Source organism: Seriola lalandi, unplaced genomic scaffold (assembly GCF_002814215.2).
Source record: "Seriola lalandi dorsalis isolate HSWRI2012SDOR001 ecotype SW California unplaced genomic scaffold, Sedor1 jcf7180002054326, whole genome shotgun sequence".
NCBI lineage: Eukaryota > Metazoa > Chordata > Actinopteri > Carangiformes > Carangidae > Seriola > Seriola lalandi.
Window position 1 is genome coordinate 706,416 of NW_019524879.1, and position 20,525 is coordinate 726,940.

At 40.9% G+C, this 20,525-nt stretch overlaps 1 protein-coding gene across 3 annotated transcripts in view; it reads right to left on the reverse strand.

Moving 5' to 3' along the window:
* Positions 1-20,525, reverse strand: part of utrn (utrophin) — a 170,390-nt gene that overhangs the window by 135,206 nt on the left and 14,659 nt on the right. For all 3 annotated transcript variants that reach the window (XM_023407066.2, XM_087174192.1, XM_087174191.1), the window contains 17 exons: positions 16,611-16,672; positions 15,385-15,477; positions 13,859-13,936; positions 12,335-12,427; positions 11,307-11,479; positions 9,973-10,088; positions 9,107-9,273; positions 5,731-5,961; positions 4,199-4,380; positions 3,353-3,503; positions 2,919-3,038; positions 2,550-2,651; positions 1,999-2,106; positions 1,591-1,770; positions 647-810; positions 411-534; positions 217-304 (listed from right to left, as the gene is read on the reverse strand). In XM_023407066.2, the coding sequence (XP_023262834.1) occupies positions 217-304; positions 411-534; positions 647-810; positions 1,591-1,770; positions 1,999-2,106; positions 2,550-2,651; positions 2,919-3,038; positions 3,353-3,503; positions 4,199-4,380; positions 5,731-5,961; positions 9,107-9,273; positions 9,973-10,088; positions 11,307-11,479; positions 12,335-12,427; positions 13,859-13,936; positions 15,385-15,477; positions 16,611-16,672 (2,232 nt within the window). The remainder of the gene's footprint in view (positions 1-216; positions 305-410; positions 535-646; positions 811-1,590; positions 1,771-1,998; positions 2,107-2,549; positions 2,652-2,918; positions 3,039-3,352; positions 3,504-4,198; positions 4,381-5,730; positions 5,962-9,106; positions 9,274-9,972; positions 10,089-11,306; positions 11,480-12,334; positions 12,428-13,858; positions 13,937-15,384; positions 15,478-16,610; positions 16,673-20,525) is intronic.

Below are 20,525 nucleotides of genomic sequence, written 5' to 3' on the forward strand. Positions count from 1 at the left end.
AAGTCTTACAAAACAAACACAGTTTAACAGGGAAAGGGAAGATTTGTGTTAAAGCCTCTGAGAAATGGTAAAAATGAGGCAGCATCTTAGTACACTTCAGAAGACTGTTGTCAAAGTTTGGATGGATTTGTTTAGAATAATTATTTGGTTTATTGTGTATAATAATGTATAATTTCAGTGTCAATGAGCAAAGGCAAACTCCTCCTTCTTTCATACCTCTCTCCAACTGGTCCATCAAGCCCCGTCCCTCCTGGATCACTTGACGAACTGTGGTTTCCTTTGCTGTGAGTTCGAACTCCAACTCCTGAAGTGATTGGTCAAACGCATATTTAATGCATGATTCTCAAAACAAATGCTCTAACTTTAAGTCAGGTTTGTTTCTTTTTAAGCTGTATCTTCAGCAGGTGTACCTTTAGTTTCTCCTGCAGGTCTGATGTGTCAGGTGTAGTTTCAGGGTGTGTGGAGGCCAGCGCCTGAGCGGACGTCTTCCATGATTTAATCCAGCTCAGGAGGTCAGAAAGCTTATTTTCAAACCTGCAGAACAAAGAACACAATGTTTGTATTAGTGGGTGTTTGCCTGTCTTTTATTCTTGCACTTTTTTTGACAAAGGAGGTGTAGTCCGTCCATGTGTGTCCAAGCTCCTACATTCGTCTGACTTCTGCATCTGTCTCCACCAGTCGTTTCTTAGGGGGAGCAGGTGGGGCCAACTCCTGGTCAGGGATCGAAGCAGCTGCGGCCACTGCAATTGTGTCCACGACTATTTGTTCTTCCACCTGAGTCATCCCAGCATCTGTCACAGCTTCCATTACCTTAGCAGTGAGAACAGAAATCAACCACAGTGACAAAACCATAAACAAACAGGACATGTAGACAAAGCAAAACTGCAGGTAAACATAACATTTTGTACCCTACTAGGTCGATGAGAAACACATTCATCTAAGTTAGCATAGGAATTTCTGGTGTTAGAACTATTCCACACATTCTCAAAGGCTGAAGTGACTTCAATTGAAAGTTTACAATTTTCTTTGGAAAGCTTGATTGAAAAACTGAATTCAAATTACAAATTTTTGTCAGTCAACTAAAATTATGAACTATTTTTGAGGCGAGTGATTATTTTTAATCCTTTTGTTATTAATCTCTCTAATGAGCCTTGAGCGTATCGGTGGACCTCCCTCTACTTCCCCTTTTTGTCTTTTGTCCTGCCACTGCGAATGGCAAAACAACACATTCACATTGTTGAGCCTGTCTAAAGGTTTCTTTACAAAGGAAGCCGAGCCATGTTTTTAAGCAACTCCTGCCGACTTAACTTTATTTTATTGTGGGAGCTTTGCTGTACTTCATCTTCTTCCAGGGTGATTTAAGCGCAGTGTGGCTTGTAGCCACCACTGAACTTTTAAATTACAAGTTTCTTCTCCAACAATGACCAGGGCGTCTGAAATGTAGCACCTGCTGAATTTGTTAGGCTCAACAGCCATGTGGTTTTTGCAAAATCATCGCACTGATGCTTTTCGACCAGCTCAGGTATCTCGTCACTGGGACTGTTTTTTAAGTACAGTTATTGGTGAAGATGAAACCCCTGGAACACACACCTGGAAGGAGCAATCCTCCAGCCTCTGCACCAGGTTGTCCCATCTATGTGCCAGCTCCTCTGTGTCTGTCTCTATGTTAGATCCCGCCTCAGCGCTCCGGAGTAGCAATATCACATCATGTCCAGCATCAGACAGCTGATCCAGAGTCCTCCTCTTCTTTTCCATGTCTTCCTTTAAAATCTAAAGGATTGAAAGACAAAAAACAAGTTAAAGGCAGTTATTGTTTAAGTATCTGTTGCAGCTGGTATTGAACTGTCTAGGTCAACATCCATTATTCCGTTTTCTTTTGAGTAAAGAAGCTGTAGAGGCATTCACTAGATTAGCCACCAACATTTACAACACATCATATTACCCAGCAAATGCTATAATTGCAGCAGAGCAACTACCAAGAGCTGGCACTCTACTTACTGCTAACCGGCGCACATTAGTATTCATTTCACTTGGGTCCTTAAAGTTGCTGGTCTGTACTTCACTCAAAGCCTCTTCTTTTTCTGCCAACCACACTCTGAACAAACTCTGTAGAAGAGGTGGGGAAAACAGCATCAAGTTCAATTACTGAGTAAACATTACAAAACAAAGTGTTGTTGTAGCAATCCGGTCCAGTCCTTAATTCAAAAGACACATTGCCAACTCAAATAACAGTGTGTTCAGGGCTATGTAGGGATTGCAGATCTAATAACATTAGGATTCAATTTAAATGTTTTTGTTAAGCTATCAAGAGCGGATCTGAAAGACTGAAAGATTCACTATCCACTGATAGGACGTTTTTGTTTCATGGAGTGGGATATAGAAAGAGCAGTCAAGCAGTTTTGAAGATTTAAATGACACTTTTGACCTTTTTGGTACATTTCAGTATAGCTCAGTCTTCAAGTGTTGAACTGGTTCATTACAACTGGTCATTTAATTAGAGGGAGTGAAGAAAGACATTTATCATGTATGTGTTTGTTAGACAGTCCTACCTGGTCTGAGAGAAGCTGTTGCCATACCATGAAGACTTCCTGCAGCTTGTGCCACCTCTCCTCCGTCCACCGACACACAGCTGCCCAGCGCTCACCCAACGACTGAGCAAGATGAAGACAAAAATTAATACAAGCCGCAAAGGCCTGGTAAAGGTCCCCTTTAAACCAAAGTTCATAGACATAGAGAAATTATCTACAGACACAAAACTAAGACAACAGACAACAAAAAGCTAAGCACAATAATATAATTTCTGTATTTTGGCAAAAATGTACAATGTTATTATTTCAGAGTGGGAAATAAAAGGCACAGAATTTACTGCATGTACTATAAGACGACTTTCCTCTTTGAAATGACAAAAGCCATCTTACTTGTAGTTGCTCCTCCAGGGCAGCAGTGGCACTCTCACCGCTGTTCTCATCCACCACAACCACCATGTGTGTTAGAGAGTTGACCTTCACCTGCTCTGCCTCCAGGTCGTTCTGGAGCTCCTGAGCGGAAACACAAATAGTGAATTCAGCACAGGTCACATATTACCCATTAACAGCTAGCAAAAAGTATTTACTCTTTATGTTGAAACCATGGAGACGTTGCACGACTCATTACACTACAGCATCAATTTTGACAACATGATCAATTCATACAAATACAGTATGTATCACATCAACCTGGATCAACATGAGAAACAAGCATACATAGGACAGGATTTCTTCTATAGTCTGCCTGGTCCATGTTTAATCAATTACCCATTCTTCATTGAGATTCATGCAAGATAGAAAATATTTCAATAGGAAGCTGTATTTACTTTGTGCTGCTCTATCTGCTCTTTGTAGACCTCCAGGTCTTTAGCTGCTGGTTCTGTCTCTATCTTTTTGATTCGCTCTTCAGTCTGTGTCAGCCAATCAGAAAGCTGTTGTAACTGCTGCTGTTGAAGATCCATCAAGACCTCGTGGAGCCTGGAGAGAAAAGGAGAGAGTAAGGACAAGGAGACAGTGAAGTGGGTGTGTAAAGGTACAAAGGAAATGAAAGCTATCAGTAGAATAAACTTTAACTGTTCAGCTGGTTATCTCGCTGCCTGACAGTAGCACAAACACTGGCGCGAGGGGCAATGCTGTATACAGACGCCACGGACACTAAGTCATGACACACACAAGCACTATATACTTTTACATCAGGGTCAAGAAATGCTCAAGTGGACATCATGAATACAATTTACAAACGACTGTGTGAATGCGTGTGTGTCTGTGTGTGTGTGTGAGTCTGAAGCATCATAAACCTTGATAACACAGATTGAACATCAGATTTGTTAGGCCTTGGGAAGCTCAAGGCTTATCAGGTGTCGCCTTCAAACAGCTTGCAGCCTTGCACATTCTTCACAGAAAAAACCCGTAAATATGTAGGGTCAAACAGTGATACTGAATGAAAAATTACTCCACTGGATATTTTGTGGCTCATGATGTGATGTCCCTGCACACTACACTGTAAAAAAAAATCTGTAAAAGTTTTCTATTTCTAAGCTTAAGTTTTCTTAGAAAAGATAAAAAAATCACACAAATCAACAGGTAACATTTTCCATTTGCAAATAAACAACAGCAAAGGAATTGCAATACAACTACAGGACCAAGGCAGGTGTATATGTGTGTGTATCTACCTGGCCTGGCGATCCATGCTGGCCACCCGGAGGCTCTCCCAGCGGGAATTGAGGAGGCTCATCTGCTCCCGAATCTCATCCTCTTCCTCCTCCGTCAGGTTTCCCTGGGCAATCAGTTGGTTACCAGCTTGCAGCACATTACCCACACTGCTCTGGTGCGCTGTCAGCTCCATCATAAAGGCCTTAAAGGGGAGTAGGAGTAAATGGTTGTGATATAAATAATAATTATGATGATAATAATAGTTATATATAAATTGACATCAAATCTCTGACAGTTTCAATCTGAAGTGTTGGGCTAGCTGACAGGCTGTGTGCTAGAAACAAACCAAAAGATGGGATAATCAAGGTGAGTTAAATTGAGCGAGAGTGTATAAACGCATACCCTTAGACATAATCCAAATTCAGTCTAACTCCCTGGTCAACCATTGCTTATATAATCTGGGGCTCCGTACTGGCACTGGGCACGTACATACTAACATCTGGACATGTTTCTCTCTCCACCCTCTAATTTCACCCAGTTTAACACTTAAAAACACCTTGGAGAAAAACTGGGCAACACGTGTGCACCCTTGCGTTAGTGAGTACGAGCCTGTGAGCACTAACTGAAGGGCAGACTCTATCAAGTGGCCAACTGAGGCAAATTGTACAACAGAAAAGGAGAGATAAATGCTTCAAGAAGAAATACGAGAGTAAATCTGAAGGAGTTTGGTTACTTCTGAGCCCCGAAGAAGAGCTGCTTTTTACTGGTTCTTGTACTCAGCTACATGAAGGCCAATGAACTGAGTTATTGTCTGTTTTCTGTGAGCTCTCTGGATGAGTAAGCATTTTTGACGGCACCTCTGAGCACATTGTTTTTGATGAGGCTTTGCTGGAGAAGCTGGAGTAAGTACGTGAACAACCAGGCCGAAACAAACTGGATTGATTTTTTTTAGATCTCCTGAAAAGCCTGGCTGTTAAAGAGGCTTTGGGTCTTGTTGCGCTCGATCTCACTACCAGCTTTCTGCTTTGACCTGGATTCCAGACATTAGACTTCGCAAATATTCACATTTCAGCCAAGGGAATCCAGCCAAAGCCCCTTTACACACATGCACAAATGCAGACCCAGAAACTACGCCTTCTCAAGCAAGCGAGTCAGTTCTGGGCCAGGGCACCATAGGGTGGGGGTACTATGCGCCACCGTTCTAAGCAGGATTGCTGGCATGCCCATAATGTACGGAGCATGTACTGTTTGGCTGTGGGAAGCCTCTATCTTTGGGTTACATCCGTCATGGAGAGTGACAGTTCTAAGACAAAAAACTGGTGTACAAGTAAGTGTGTCATTGTCTCAAATACTTGGTCTTTCAATATGATGTCTCATTCCAAGCTGATATATAGTTTACATCAATTTAGGGAAAAGCTAATTAAGCATCTAGGTTTTAAAATTTTAGACAGTTACTACCAACAGTCATCTACTAACCTTTGAGAAGCACCACATAACTTATCATTTGTAAACCTTTGTATAGATGTGTGTGCATGCTTGGGTCTCCTCCTACCTCGTGTGTGTGAAACTGCTCTTTGACTTCTTCCACATCGTCCGACACCTCATCCTGAATCTGTAGGGCATCCTCAGCCGACAGCAGCCAGGTCAGTACCTCCTCCAGCGTGGTCTGGTAGCTATCCAGGTCCACCTCCAGCAAGCTGCCCTCCATCTCCCCCTCTGTCTCCGTCAGGGTGCTGGGGGTCTCAGGACGGGGGCTTCTGCCTGTTTCTTCCTTCTGTGCAGTCTGAGAAACATGAGGCAGGGGATGAAAGCACAAGCACTCTACAAAGCCTAACATTTACAGATGTATTCTTTTATTGTAATGTCATTATACAGGGCCAAGTCCACTTCTTTAAATTGGAAAGAAAACAAGTTTTTGCCTCTTTATTATGTCACATCCATGTTGCCACATTAAATCACTAAACTGAAAAGATAAAGCTCTCAGGACAACAATTTCTATGAAACATGGTGTTACCCAAAACCTCTATTTGTCCTTTACTCTGAATTTCATTTGTGAACATCAGCTGGCAAGTTTTAAAATAGAACCAGACATCTAGGAGGGGCCTGCACAGCTCTGGAGCATGCAGAGCGACCTGCCCTGCTCAGTTGAGAAAAAAAAACACAACTGCTGGCCTATTATGGGATGCTGGGAGGTGCCCCTGGCACGCTGGGCAGGTCAATCCTCATTCTAGGAATAGCAGTAAGTTTGAAACAAACTGGTATCATGGGGAAAGTTGGGTGTACAGTCAGAGAGATGGATTGTACTAGCTAAAAAGGGCAGGAGTCAAAAACTGAATTTGAGAACAGGAAACGATTGCTTTAAGCATGAGGGGGAAGAGTGTGTTTAAAGAGCGCAAGATTTAAAGTGAGACAGCTGAAGGAAATCTCTTTAACCTCACACTTTATACTCTGGAATTCAAAGTAACAAAATGGTCTCAGTTTACATGTGAAGACAACCCTCCTGTGACAGTTGTCCTGTTAGTGCAGTTACCATCATCAACTTCCCTAAACAACATAACCAGCCTTTTCTAAATCCAAAGTCAACACAACCTCAAAAGACCACATGGATATTTGATGTCCTCTGTCAAGCACTGAACTATTCAAGGTTTCCATTTTGTGAAGGAAATGTTTGAAAACAGTTTCACAGAGCTCAACAAATCTTTCTGGAGCTGAAATGAACAAGAGATAAAATCTCTGCAGTGGCAGCCATGCCAAATGAAGGATGACAGAAATGCTAATGGGTGTGTAGGAACCAGTACAAGTAACCAGTCAAATGAACCTTTGTTTACCAGGGTGACATTACAAAGCAGTAATGTGTGTGTAGCAAACTCATGAAAAGGTCACCTGCTGAAAATATTCAATGACCTTTTGGATATTTTGGAATAAGCCACAAAAATACTGTAAGTCCTTATGTTAGACCAGTGTTGTCTGGTAGAGACGGAGAAACAGGGAAAGAAAGACAGGCATGGGAGAGAGCGCGGGCGAGAGAGAAAACTGCAGCCTTGGTCTATTTATTGACTTGAATCGCTGTAAAATAGCTGTGGTCTGGCTCAACAGAACATTTTATTATCACCAGATGATTTGCTCAACTCAATCCGTGCATTTATCACTTTTGCAGCTGAGATTCTGGAGCATGTGATATATTACAATACACACGCCAGTGCACTTATCATCAGTGATGTTCCAACCTGAGAGATGGTAATGAATTTCATTGCACCTCAAACTGAACTTGTCATGAATATTGAAAGCAATCATCATCTAAAAGCATAATTTAAAACACCTATACAACATCATGAACCAGTATTATGAACCTTAGACTTAAGGGATAAACCAAACAGGCATCAGAAACAAAGAGCCTTTATTTTTCCTCCACTCAGTTTCAGCATTAAGCATCTCTTCCTATGGGGAGAGGAAGCGTGCCAGGAAAGTAAACCCTGTGTTGGACCAATCAGAGCACTATTTAAAAAGACTTTTCCAGCACTCGTTCCAGGGTGTGTGAAGTATGTGCCCATGGACAATAAAAACTTAAGAGGTGGTTTTTGGGATTTTCTGACTTCTGACTAAAAACCTCTAAAACGAGCTGCCCCAGGGCTGTATGTTCTGAAACGATAGAGTAGAGCAGGCGGGGAGAGGCCAAAAATGCATCTAGTGCATACAGCTTAAAGTGCGCACATTAAATTCTTATCAATTTGATCAAGGTATATTTGTTTTTTCCTCACTTGGGAGTGAGAATTGTATGTAAAGAATATGAATAGGACAAAGCTAAAATGTGCATAGATTACAATCACAAGTTAATGAAACAGCAGGGAAGTCCATATAAAGTTTTACACGGAAATGTCCACAGTACGTGCACATCAGTGACACACTAAAGCCACTCGCCCACCAGCACATAGACATCTTTAATGCTCAAACAACCTTCCCTGTCAACTCTCTGCATACACCATTCTCACCAATTTATTCCCTCATTTCCCTCCATCCCTTTACAGCTCTGTGTTTCCAGCAGCATGCAGTTCGGTCTGTTGGCTAATGTCAGAGTGGTGAGTCATGGCTCTGCTCCCTATTTGCCTGTGCCTGCTGTGCTTTTCATGAGCAGTGCTGGAGAGAATGAAGGAGATGGCTTTTTCAGAGTGGGAGTGACTCATTCTATCTGGCAACACACAATGAGACACTTTGCAATACTCCCTATGCTTGCACATAACAGGGACTGTGGCCTTCAAACTGAATGTTATCAGAAACTCAACACAGCAGCAAAGCTCGAGGTATTTATGGGTTCCATTTTTTTTTTTTTGCGACCACAGTTTTTCAGTTGTTTTAAAAGGAGCTGGGATGCTTGTATGTTTGCTAGACTTGTTTTGCAGATAAATATTTTACTTGAAATAATCAAGAAAAAAAATATATGTCAAGTATTAAAGTTTTTTCGAATAAATAGAAAGAAAAAGCCCAATGTTTTCCCCGCTGTGCTAAAAACATACTGAACCGTGACCTAGGTTTGTTTTTTTGACAACTGGTTCTGAATTGAATCTGGTTCCAAACTTATAAAAAGAAAAACAACTATTTGTTAAGAAGCATGCTTTATAATTCCTATCACAAATTCCTGAAGTTTGGACCCACTGTGTTTCTGTCTACATTGCTGGTTGCCAGCTGTGGATTTTTTTTTTTTTCAAGTTTGCACATAAAAGAGCACCTTGAATTCTTTGAAAAACAGATGCAGCCATGGACTCCAGTGAGCACCTTTTGTGTGAGTAGTTTTACAGATTGTGAGAATAGTATGGTGACTCTCCCTTTGGTCTAAAACCACATGTCCAACCCATTTTTTTCCCTAAAATTAAAAGCTAGTCTTGTACCTTCTGTATCGTATCACATGTAACATACTGTTGTGTATATTTTACCTGAGTGCTGGGGCCTGGACCTGAGTCCTCAGGCTCCGCTTTGAATTTGCGCGGCAGGGTCTCCACCTCTCTAATGGCCTCCATGCTCACATCTTTGGGCAACACCGCAAACAGCGATGTCACGTACATGATGATGGATTTCTTATCTGGTAACTGCACCGCCACGTCTGAGAGAGAGAGGGAGAGAGAGAGGGGGTAAGATGGTGGGAGGGAGATGAATGTAGGGCAGAAAGATTGCAGATACAAATTAAGCATAAGGAGCAGGGGGAAAAGAGAGCGGGGGATAAAGAGGTGAAAATTACGTAAAGAGAAAAGAAGCATGGCAGATGAAGTGCGACAGCAGTTAAGGGTGAAAGGAGGAGATAGTATGGGGAACGAAAGAGGCAGGTTGAGGCAGGTTGTACTGATTAAACCCGGCTTTGACACAGGTCAGGTGTGACTGCCCCTCGGTCATGACATAACAAGAAGTGTCTGATTTAGACAGCTCAAGTACATGCACACTGAGCAACCACAGGTGCTACATGAACTAGAAAAATATTCTGAGCCAGCACAGTTTCTTACAAATCCTCAGCCAAAGACAACACCAGGTTATTTGCTCCACGGTGGGTTTATCCAACTGCTGGCAGGACATGAAGGTAGGCTTCGTGAACACAGACTGTGTTTTAATATGTGAGCATTTTGGACAGTAAAAAAAAGTAATTCCATTGCCAACTATTTTTTTTTTCACTACTATAAAAAGCTGTTGATGCATCTCCATTTATAACCAATTGTCATTTTTATTAAACATCCAACAGTCATTCTTGCCCAAATAAATACCTGTATGTACAATAAAGGAAAGTGTTCATAGTGACTCAGTGTGCTAGTACCTTCAGCATCCAGTAGCCTCTCAATAGCCAGCTGGTCTTTGGCTACAGTGAAGGCATGGTCCAGTCTTTCCACAGGGCTCAGTCTGACCACCTGATCCCAGCTGAAGGCGTTCGGCCTGAAAACACAAAGAAGATCAGAAATAAGAGCTGCAACATGGAGACAGTACCACTGAAGGTTTCCAGAAGTTTTGCAAAATGAAGCTCATATCTGATCATTCATTAACCATCAAGACATACATGTTTCTGCTGAGGTGTATGTGTTAACCACCAAGTGAGTTCATTGCAATGTAATTTTTCAGAACCACAGCTTCTGCTGTATACACACAATAAAAAAAAGTGCATTTTGTACATACCATAAAATGTGATTGTATTTGAAACCTATATTTACACCCTGCATACAGGCGACTCTTCCCTGAGTAGCGCATAGGGGACTTGTGTTGAGGCCAGTTGGGTGTGGAATGTGTGTGTTCAGTGATCCACCTAAACCCTGGCCCAGGTTTAAACCAACACTGGCCTTTCTCATAGCTCACAGGCCTCTGTGTGTGTGTGTGTGTGTGTGTGTGTGTGTGTGTGTGTGTGTGTGTGTGTGTGTGTGTGTGTGTGCGTGTGCACGCATGTCACTAGTACGGACAAGGGGTTACAGAAAGGGGTAAAACACCCCTGACACTCCTCTCCCTCTCTTTCTTTCACACACAACAGCATACACAGACACAGACACACACACACACACACACACACACACACACACACCGAGCGTGTGCAAACAGTGACATGACAGGCGTAAACAGACCAAGTCAAGCAGTGTACACAGACCCTGCAGGCGGTGACCTGTCAACCTGACCTTCCGCCACTTACACACCCTGGGTATCCTCACAATCTCCCCCGCCCTGTCACACACACTTTAACATGCACAGAAACGCACATACAAACACACACACACACACACAGAAAGATTCTTACACACAAATACCAGGCCTCGTTTTTTGAAAGCATTTGAAGGTCTCAGTTTGCGCTCAGTATGATTTACATTCAGAGTCAAAGGGCATATGTCAAATATGTAATGTCAACTTTAAGCAGAAGCTTCATCTCACAGCAGTAAAATCACAACATGGCAGATGAGAGTTGACTTTTAAGTATGGAAAATGCAGTCTCAGAAAAATTGGTATGCTTCAACACAACACAGTTCAAAAACAATGTGCTGAAACACAAAAACATGAATATAGAAAGATAATCTTCAACCTTTTGTCTGTTTTAACAGATCACAGCAGTAAAAAAGGTTCATTCCCATGATCACATTTCTTGCTCCCACCACTTTGTCTAAGTTCCCTTCTCACCTGAAGTGGTGAAGGATGCCATTGAGAGCCAGGCCATCAGCCCAGCTGGTGGTGAAGTTCAACACATTGACTTCTGGGTATGAGCGGGTGCACTGGCGTACCCAACTCAGTAAGATCTTCTCACTGTTGGTCTGCTGCAGGTTGGACATGATATCCTTCATGATGTCTTTTACCTGCACGGACCCGTGTCAACACATTAATATGGGTGAATAAACAAGAGTAAACCTTCACACTTTGATTCCATTGCTTTACTAAAATGTGGGTTACATTATTCTGGATGCATATGGTTCCTGTTGATATGGAAAGTGATATTATTCTAATGATCCTTTTATTAGCAAGAGGTCAATAAGGCTGATAGACGCATATAAATGCAACAGCAAAGGGACATATGTTTTCCATAGCATCAGGCTGCTGAGAAATCTACAAACAATACTGCTTAAAACTCAGGTATTCTCCTCATTTTAATTAAGGTTAGCTACTTTCTTTACGCCCACTGTGATTGGCACGGATGTTCAAAATGTATAAGAAATTATATAAGAAAAACACAAGTAATCTCCACCACTTCAGTGCACTATGATTACATGGAAATTTAGCAGGATTGCTATTTGTAACATGCACAAAACTCACACACACACCCACATATATATATATATATACATACATACACATATATAAAAATTAATTCATTGTGCATGCAGTGACAGAAGTAACATTAATGTAAACTAGTAGTAATGAAAGAGTAATGAAAAACTAATATTGAAAGACCTGCCAGTGTCTAAATCTTTATTTAAATTTTAGTGGCTGCTTAAATTTCAATAGGTTAAACGTACAAAGCAGTGGATGATAAGCATGTGTGCACACCAAAACTGATTTTCCATCATCGGCGTTTTTGATCCCTCTGGAACATCAGTGAGTTTCACTCAGCAAATATTAATGAGTCTTTGTGTGTGTATGTGCAAGGTGTGAGTGAATAGAAGGAACAGCATGTGTGTGTGTGTGTGTGTGTGTGTGTGTGTGTGTGTGTTCACCTGCCAGTGAAGGATAATACTCCAGATGAGGCCTAAAGTCAGCTTGTGGTTCCCATCCACAATATCTGTCCCTCCTATATTTACCAGATCAACCTGAGAGAGGGGGCAGACAGCGAGAAAGACACTTATTAAAAATAAATAATTAATAATACAAGCAATGGTACAAATAATCTTTCTTCAAAACCTAATGAGTGACCACACTGTCAAAGCTGATTACTTTTCAACCATGCATTTTCACCACACATTGGATTAGACCACTCTAACTACACCCTTCCAGTGGTGCGTATAAAGTGTGTCTGCAGGCTCATCGGACAACAATCATGGGCTGAGGCCTAAGTGTGGTGTGATTACATATAAATATTTTGAATAGGATCAAGGCACAGAGTGGAACATGAGGTCAAGTGTCTGGTCAAACTATGAAGTGACCTGTCTGGCTACCGCAGAGATGACCTTTGACCCTACAGTATCTCTACTTCCAATTAGCTTCATCCCACCACACCACCACTTCTCTTTTTCCTTTTGTGTCTCTGTCTCTCTCACACACAGAAGCTCACATATACAGCACATAATACTACTGCATCTGTGTCCACGTTTCTAAACTCAGATTTTCCCAAAAAAGCAGCAAGGGAATACATGATAGTGCCACCCAAGTAGTTTTTGCACCAAAGCCAAATTTAAGCCAAAAATATTGCTTATTTTTTTGCATTTCAACATTGTAAGTATCACATTGTTCAATCCTGTGGCCACCACTGCTCTTTAGACACAGCTTTATATGTTAAATGTGCAGTGGAAAGTTTTTCCACAGTTACAACATGACATCAAAGCCAAGCACATTTCAATGATAAATGTGGTTTCTATACTTAAATTAGAAACATCATGTATTTTTATGAGTTCTACTTATCTAAAATAAACTAAGTTCTTATTTCATTTTCTCCAGTCAGCACAAAGGCTCATGGGAACCTTGGCCCTCACAGCCAGCTGACAGTTTTTGGCTCTTGCAGGAGAGAAACCAGCAGGGGTTGCATGCAAACTCCAGCCTCTGTTACTTCCCAGGAGCATGCCCTGCCCCTTATCTCCCACTGATAAGGTCAAAGCATTAAGAGCAACCATTGTGCACAGAGAGGAGGAGGGATGAGGGAGCGAAGGAGCGAGGGAGGCAGACAGACAAAGAAAAATACACAGAACACAATGTAGACAAACTGGCATATTCAGGGTAAAGGCCATAGATAGAGGAAGTGTTACTACTTTGAATCAAGCCAGTTCCACCTTGGCTGGAAATGTACAAATCACTGGTTATGTCAAATGTATTGTGGCCAAAAAATATTTTACTTCAAGAAAACACAACAGCAGATATTTTTACTGTTCATAATCTCTTTCTGACTGTATTGTCTTGTACAAATAAAAACCCTGCATTCTCTTCAGCCTCAATGGCACCAGGTCAAAAACCACTGATATGCACCTGTATCCACCAAACAGCACCTGATGTTGACAACACCAAAATAGCAGAAAACACCAGGTACTCACATTATTTTGATGCAGGACTTGAAGTACTTTGTTGACGTTGTTGAGGGAGTGCACTCTGGTGGAGCCTCGCTCTTTGGTCTGAGGAAGAGGAAATACAGCAGAAATCAGCTGACCACATGTTCACTTTTCACTAGCCTATAACAAAGCTACAGGGATCTTTGAAATCAATTGCTCCATGCATTACTCTGATGATTTGATGAACTGTCAAGCAAGTGAGTTTCAGTGTAAACTGGAATCTATGACATTCACGATAAGTCCCATGTCAAACTAGGAAATAAAATGTACAAAAGCACTCATTGCTACATGAAGTAAAGGTATGCCATCACTCAGCAGAGTGTTTCTCACCATACGTTCATCACACCCATTACCCTATCAGCAGTGCCCACAAGTCAACTTATTAAAAGATTGACAGGATGGATAGCTGCCAACTGCAAATCCCTTTTAAGTCTTCACATAGCTCAACCACTCATTAGCACCCAATTATAGAAATTGTATTTTAGTATCAGACAGTGTGTGTGTGTGTGTGTGTGTGTGTGTGTGTGTGTGTGTGTGTGTGTGTGTGTGTGTGTGTGTGTACACATGTGTGTGCCTGCATGCATGGCACAGAGACAGTTGGCACTTAGTATAGCTACAGGTGCTAGGGAGCAGATATGCTGTTGAAGAGGTGACAGGAAGGTGACACTGATAGAAAATTAATATCCCATAAAATAAAAATGTGTGCACATAAGTGTGTGGTTGGTCAGTGAAGCCATAAATACAAAGGAATAGAAAATATCGTTTTTTAAATCTATCTATGTATCAACTCCTTTTCTGATAAAGTGTTTGTTGGGTAAATAGTCCACAAAGTTTTAGTTTAACCAACTAATCTTTGGTGAGCAAACCTTTGTGGAGGAAAAACTAGAATGTGTGTTTTCAATTACTGAAAACAACATACATGCACAAAATACCAAGATGCAGAAAGTAGCAAAGGCTTAAATAATATAAGAACATTTATTTATGCATAATTAATGAAATTGGAGCTATAATGTGTTTGAAAACAGGATCCAAAAACATCTGCTGAGACCCCCTGAGTGGCTCGTTTGTTTACATTTGACTCGAAGGTGGAGTTTACATTGGGTAATGCATATGCTTTGACTGGCTTGAGGGGATGCAGCAGTCACCCTTCGGCTATAAAAACACTACGCTCCAGTAATTTCATTACACGCATTTCCAAAAAGCTTCACCACCCATCCTTTTAAATCAATGTTTTGCAAAGGTCGTCTGTGTTGTCCAGATTGATAAAATGCAAAAAGCAAACATGTTTTTTCATCTGCCACAGCTCAAGGTCCAGATAAATTCAAACCCAGAGCGTGTGCCAAAGCCTTCAGCCACTGTTTGCAATGCACAAGTATCGATAAGATAAATGATTCTGCTGAAGCCGATCAAATCTTAGGAATTTAAAAAGGTCACATGGTCACATGACCACATTCTTAAAGATGTGTGGCAAAAAGGTCTGCAAACCTTTATACACACAAACACAAACTTACCAGGACAGTGCCAGTGAGACCTTCCAGCAGGTCCAGCAGCTTCCTCCCATCCCTCAGGTCAGAGAACATGTCTTTGATGGGCGTCTTCTCTGTCTAAAAGGAAAAAACAGAAACAATGATCCAGATGTTGTTGCAGCAAGTAATCAACAAATAAACATATCAACTATCACATGTAAACATATTTACAGTAGTTTAAATATTAGCAATGTATCAACCATGTAATCAACTCAGTTTTACAAATATTCTGAATGGGACTTTCAGAGAGTCATTGAGAGGAAACTTAGATGTCATAGTGGATTTAGCTCCCATCATATTTATACAATGTAAAAGTCTTTAAAAGGTTCAACAACCCCATCTAGGCTATTAACACGGAAAATGATGCAGCTACTTTTAATGGCTATGTTTGACAGGAATCTGAAACAGTGTCAAACATATAAAAGAAGAAGAGAAAGTTTGGCAGGTTGTAACAACCACTATCATACACATAAACTAACAGAGGAGAAGCTTCAGAGAGAAACTATGAGTGTTTAAGAGGTTCAGAGATTATGTTGGCCTGCAAATATTTAAACAAGAGCAGTTAGCATAATCGACCAAACATATTCAACACAATTCTCTGAGTGGTGTGTTTATGAGAATAATGAAATATAAAAACAGGACCACACACATAAAGCCAATAGCTCTCTGACAGAAACTGCTGCTGGGTGGAGTAATGGACTGAGACATGCATTAAAAGAAAAATAATGTGTTAGTTCATTGTTCTGATCATTTGCAATTAGGCTTTGTGCTTCATTTTAACAAATCAAGTTGAGATATGGTAATTTTCTTGCCATCTGCAGTTTAAGTGCAACAACATTTATACAATGATAATTAATATCTCATCAGTTTAGTACTCTTCTACTCTTCTGCTAGCAGCAAAGCTAGACGGGTGCAGGCCATTCACCCTCTTCAGCGTGGGACAAGAAGGTTCAAGCACAAAAATCAAGGGACAGTTTTCCATCAGAAATAGACTGATGGTCTTAGGGCTCAAATGACCTGCATGTAGTCACAAAACTTCAGTCTCACTTCAAACACATCCCACTTCAATATCAGGCAGATGAAACTTGTTAGTTTTAGAATCATTAACTCATCTTCTTGGGCTTTCAGAATACATTTACATTTTCTCCTGCGTTTTAACTACTGCAGTACAAGTCTGGCATCTATTTAAACTAGTCAATGTTTTACATTACCTTGGAGAACTGTGCATTTATCCATTTGGTAAACGTTTTCTTCTGTACCGCATCATGCTCATCTGTGGAGAAGAAAGATGGACTTTCAGAGAGGTGAACAGGTGTATCAAAAATTGGACATCAGCAGTTGGTACAATCAGTGTAATAATAACAGCAAGGAACATTGTTAACACTCAAAAGCCATTTCCACTTGTTTATTTCAGGAACTGCACAAATTCACTCTCATGCTGACATACTAGTAAATGGTAATTGTAGCTGGAGGCATCACCGCTTAAAAGCATTATGATCAATGTGGCTAGAACTTCAGAAAACACAGCAACAAAATGTAGGTTAGGTGGGTATTAGGATAAAGTGAACGAAATGTCAAAAGGTGCTTAATGTCAGAGGTAAAGGTAACACACCACTTTGTCAAAAAAAACACTAATTGCACATGTACACAGACCTTGTCCATTTATCAAGTTCCCCTGCTCTCTGAAGCCAATTGGACAAATATTTCACATTCTCTTCCCATTTGACTCCTTCCCTCCCTGATCCTCCTTTATTCTCTCCAACATGACTCTCACTCTTATAAGGCCTCATTGTGTGTCAGCTGCTTTGATGTGCCTGGGCGATGAACATGGCAGCTCATGCAAAGCCTTGGACTTCACTCAGAAAGTTACTTTTGACTTTGTCTCACAAGAATATGGAGGAAAGCAATCTATATGAGTTATTTTAATAACATTTATATATTAAAATTAATGTTTTACAAATCGCAACTGACTATTAGATTTGGTGGCACAAACTGTGTGAGGAGAAAACCTAAAGATGGCCTTTGATGACGTTCTGTAAAGTATACCGTACAGTGATAATTAGTGTCTGTTTCCATATCCCTACTTAATGATCAGATAATGAATCAGTGGCGACAAACTTAATCAATTCAACAGCATTTCTGAATATATTTGCAAAGTAATGATTCAAAATATGTACTGGTCACAGATGTGAGCGATACCCATTAACTTCTTTTAACATTTTCTGTGGAGCACCATTAAGTTGCTCCGGTTAGCTAATTGCGATGTGCTATGTACTGTTGTTGCTCACGAGGGCTTCACAAAAAAATGCATTTTTAATGTGAAGACCGTAATAGTTATGTGTTGACTTTTTATCAACTTAACAACAGATAAACAATGTAAAAAGGTTAACTTATTGTGAAAATAACCATTATTGCTATAAGACAAAACTTATTACTAAATAATAAAACAGGACAGACCCTTAAAGACTATGTAATGAATGTGTTTTGCACATAGAGGATGCTAGCTGATATACCATACATACAGGATATACAGTATTGGTTCATTAAACTCTGGAATATGAATCACATTCCTACACAAAGTTTAGCTGAAGTATAAAAGCACAAAACAGCATTTACTATGCATTATTTTAGTTATCTGACACTATATCAGGAACCTACACCTTAGTTTTTCCTCGTGCCCTTTCTTTGGCCTCTTAAATAACCGGTTCATTCAGTCGGCGGTCTGTTTCAGATGTGTACACCTGAGGGAACGAGTCAAAAAAAGAAATGCATTCACATCTGCTTCTTAACACCCTGACTGCAGTTTAAGACTGTAATATAGGGGTGGAGAAGTGGTACAAGTGTACATGTACACATCAAACTGCCATTGTCATTCAACTGGCCGCTGTGTAAAGCACCATGAACTGAACAAAAGGTCAAAGGTTACGATCACTAGCCCCAGCAGTCGTCGGCTTCTTTGTTTGGGTGTGTGTGTGTGTGTGTGTGTGTGTGTGTGTGTGTGTGTGTGTGTGTGTGTGTGTAGCCGCTGGCCGGGTGAGAAGAAGCATAAAAACAAGAATGTACAGAGGTGGGGGTGAGAGGTGAAGAGGTGAGGGATGAGATAAATGGTGCTGGAATAGAGGGGTGTTAAGGGTCTTCAGATAGTGGGTGTTGTATATGTTGTACAAATTGTAAAGCCCTTGAGGAAAATAATTTGTGACTTTGAGCCATATGAATAAAAATCACTTCACTTGAAACATTTGACTGCAATTTCCATTTCATCTTGATGTTCTATACTTTGGCTAGATGTTTCACAACAGGACATCAACAAAAATCATTTCTGCCAGAAATGTCAGGGGATGCAGAAGTGAGGATTACTGGGTCTGGGGCAACAAGTATGTAGAGTTATGCAGGTGGAGGAAAGCAGGGGAGACTTGTTGCCTGGACTGGTATACACTTGCACTGCATCCTCTTCTCTGCCACTGTCTTTAAAGTGTATTGAACTATAACACTGTAAAATGCCCCCCTGAGAGTGTGTTCACCCATGTTTCCATATAAATATGTGGGGGCAACAATAATACCTTAAGGATTCTTTCTTAAGAGGTGAAGAAGACAAAGAGGTGACGATTGAAGGTGGTGATGAATGAAGAAGTCTATGTAGAGAAGAATGCAGGAGACAAAAGAGGGGTTGTGTTGAAAAATAAAACGACAGCATGATGTACAAAGAGTAGGTGCCATGACAGGGGGCCCAATAACTGATGGCAATCAATCACAGTAGATAACTTACAGGTGGAATGGTTAACCATGTCCGGACAGACAAGGCGAGAGGAGGAAAGAAAGACAGGCAGACCACAAGACGAAATCACAAAAAAAAAAAGAAAAAAAAAAAAAGAAAAAAGGGGCCAAAAAAGATATAGAGACAGCCACAGGGAGAGAAAAGTTCTGGCAAGAACAGAAAAAAGTTCACAATGAGAATGAGCAGCAGGACAGGTACAGTACAGGTGCGCTTTCAACACAATATCAATTTTCCTTTTATAAAAAGCCCCATATGGAGGCCTCCTGTCCTTACAGCCTTATCGACACCCTGTGGACGGCCTCCGAGGCCCCTGAGAAGAGGGTCCCTGGGGGCTCAGGTCTCCTGGGCTCTCCACCATACCACCTTAAGAGGACAATACACCTGATTCATGCATTCTGCTCCCCCTCAATCTGTCTGCTGCTCCTACTCGCCACAGCACAGGAATGTCTTACTGCCGGACGGATCAAAGGAGCGGCAGGGCTGTGTGTGTGCAAATGTGTTCAAGTGTGTGTGTGTGTGTGTGTCAGCACTCAGCAAGAGAGAAAATACCCTTACCAAGGGGAGTCTGTATATACAACATGAATACAACATTACACATGTCCACTTTCGTCACTTTGCTTGTGACTATTTACATCTGCCCACTACTTCAGTCATGGATGTACCATATGTCCTATATACCTCTCATGCTGACATTTATATGAGGGTAAAAAACATACACACACACCTACATTATAAACACACTGCCAAATCAGCTGTGGTCCTACAGTGACCGGCACATGGGGTTTGTGTTTGTGCTATTGTATGAGGAGACCTCAAATTCAGCTTCGACTGAAAGTTACAGCTTCAGGCTGATGGAATTAGAAGGTGCAGAATCTCACAAATTAATTTAATGTCCAATACCTGTAAGTAAAGGTCTTACTTTCTAATTAGTTCTGCTGGAACCATGAAATACTCATCATTGGAATCAACATTAATTTTAAAACTACACTTGGCAAAATTTTTCAGCAATAACACGCACATTTTACAAGAATTCCACAGTGAGGCTAACCATTTAGCTGAAACGTGTCCTCAGTCACATATGCAAAATAAAAAGAGCAAAACATTGAGTTTTGTCACTGTAGTCCTGTGATCCTTTGCTTTAAAGAGTACACTGCTAGAGATCACAAACACTTACAGGATGTGATGCCTGGGTGCTGAAGTCTGTCAACGTGCTATCTTGGCCTGGTGTAAATTTATACCCACAAAAAGTATCAGTAGAGGCGTTGGACATATCAAATGGTGGATCTGCCTTCTACTTATGTTAATTGTTACTGACAGTTAAGCATGGTCTTATTGTATACAGAGAATCCAT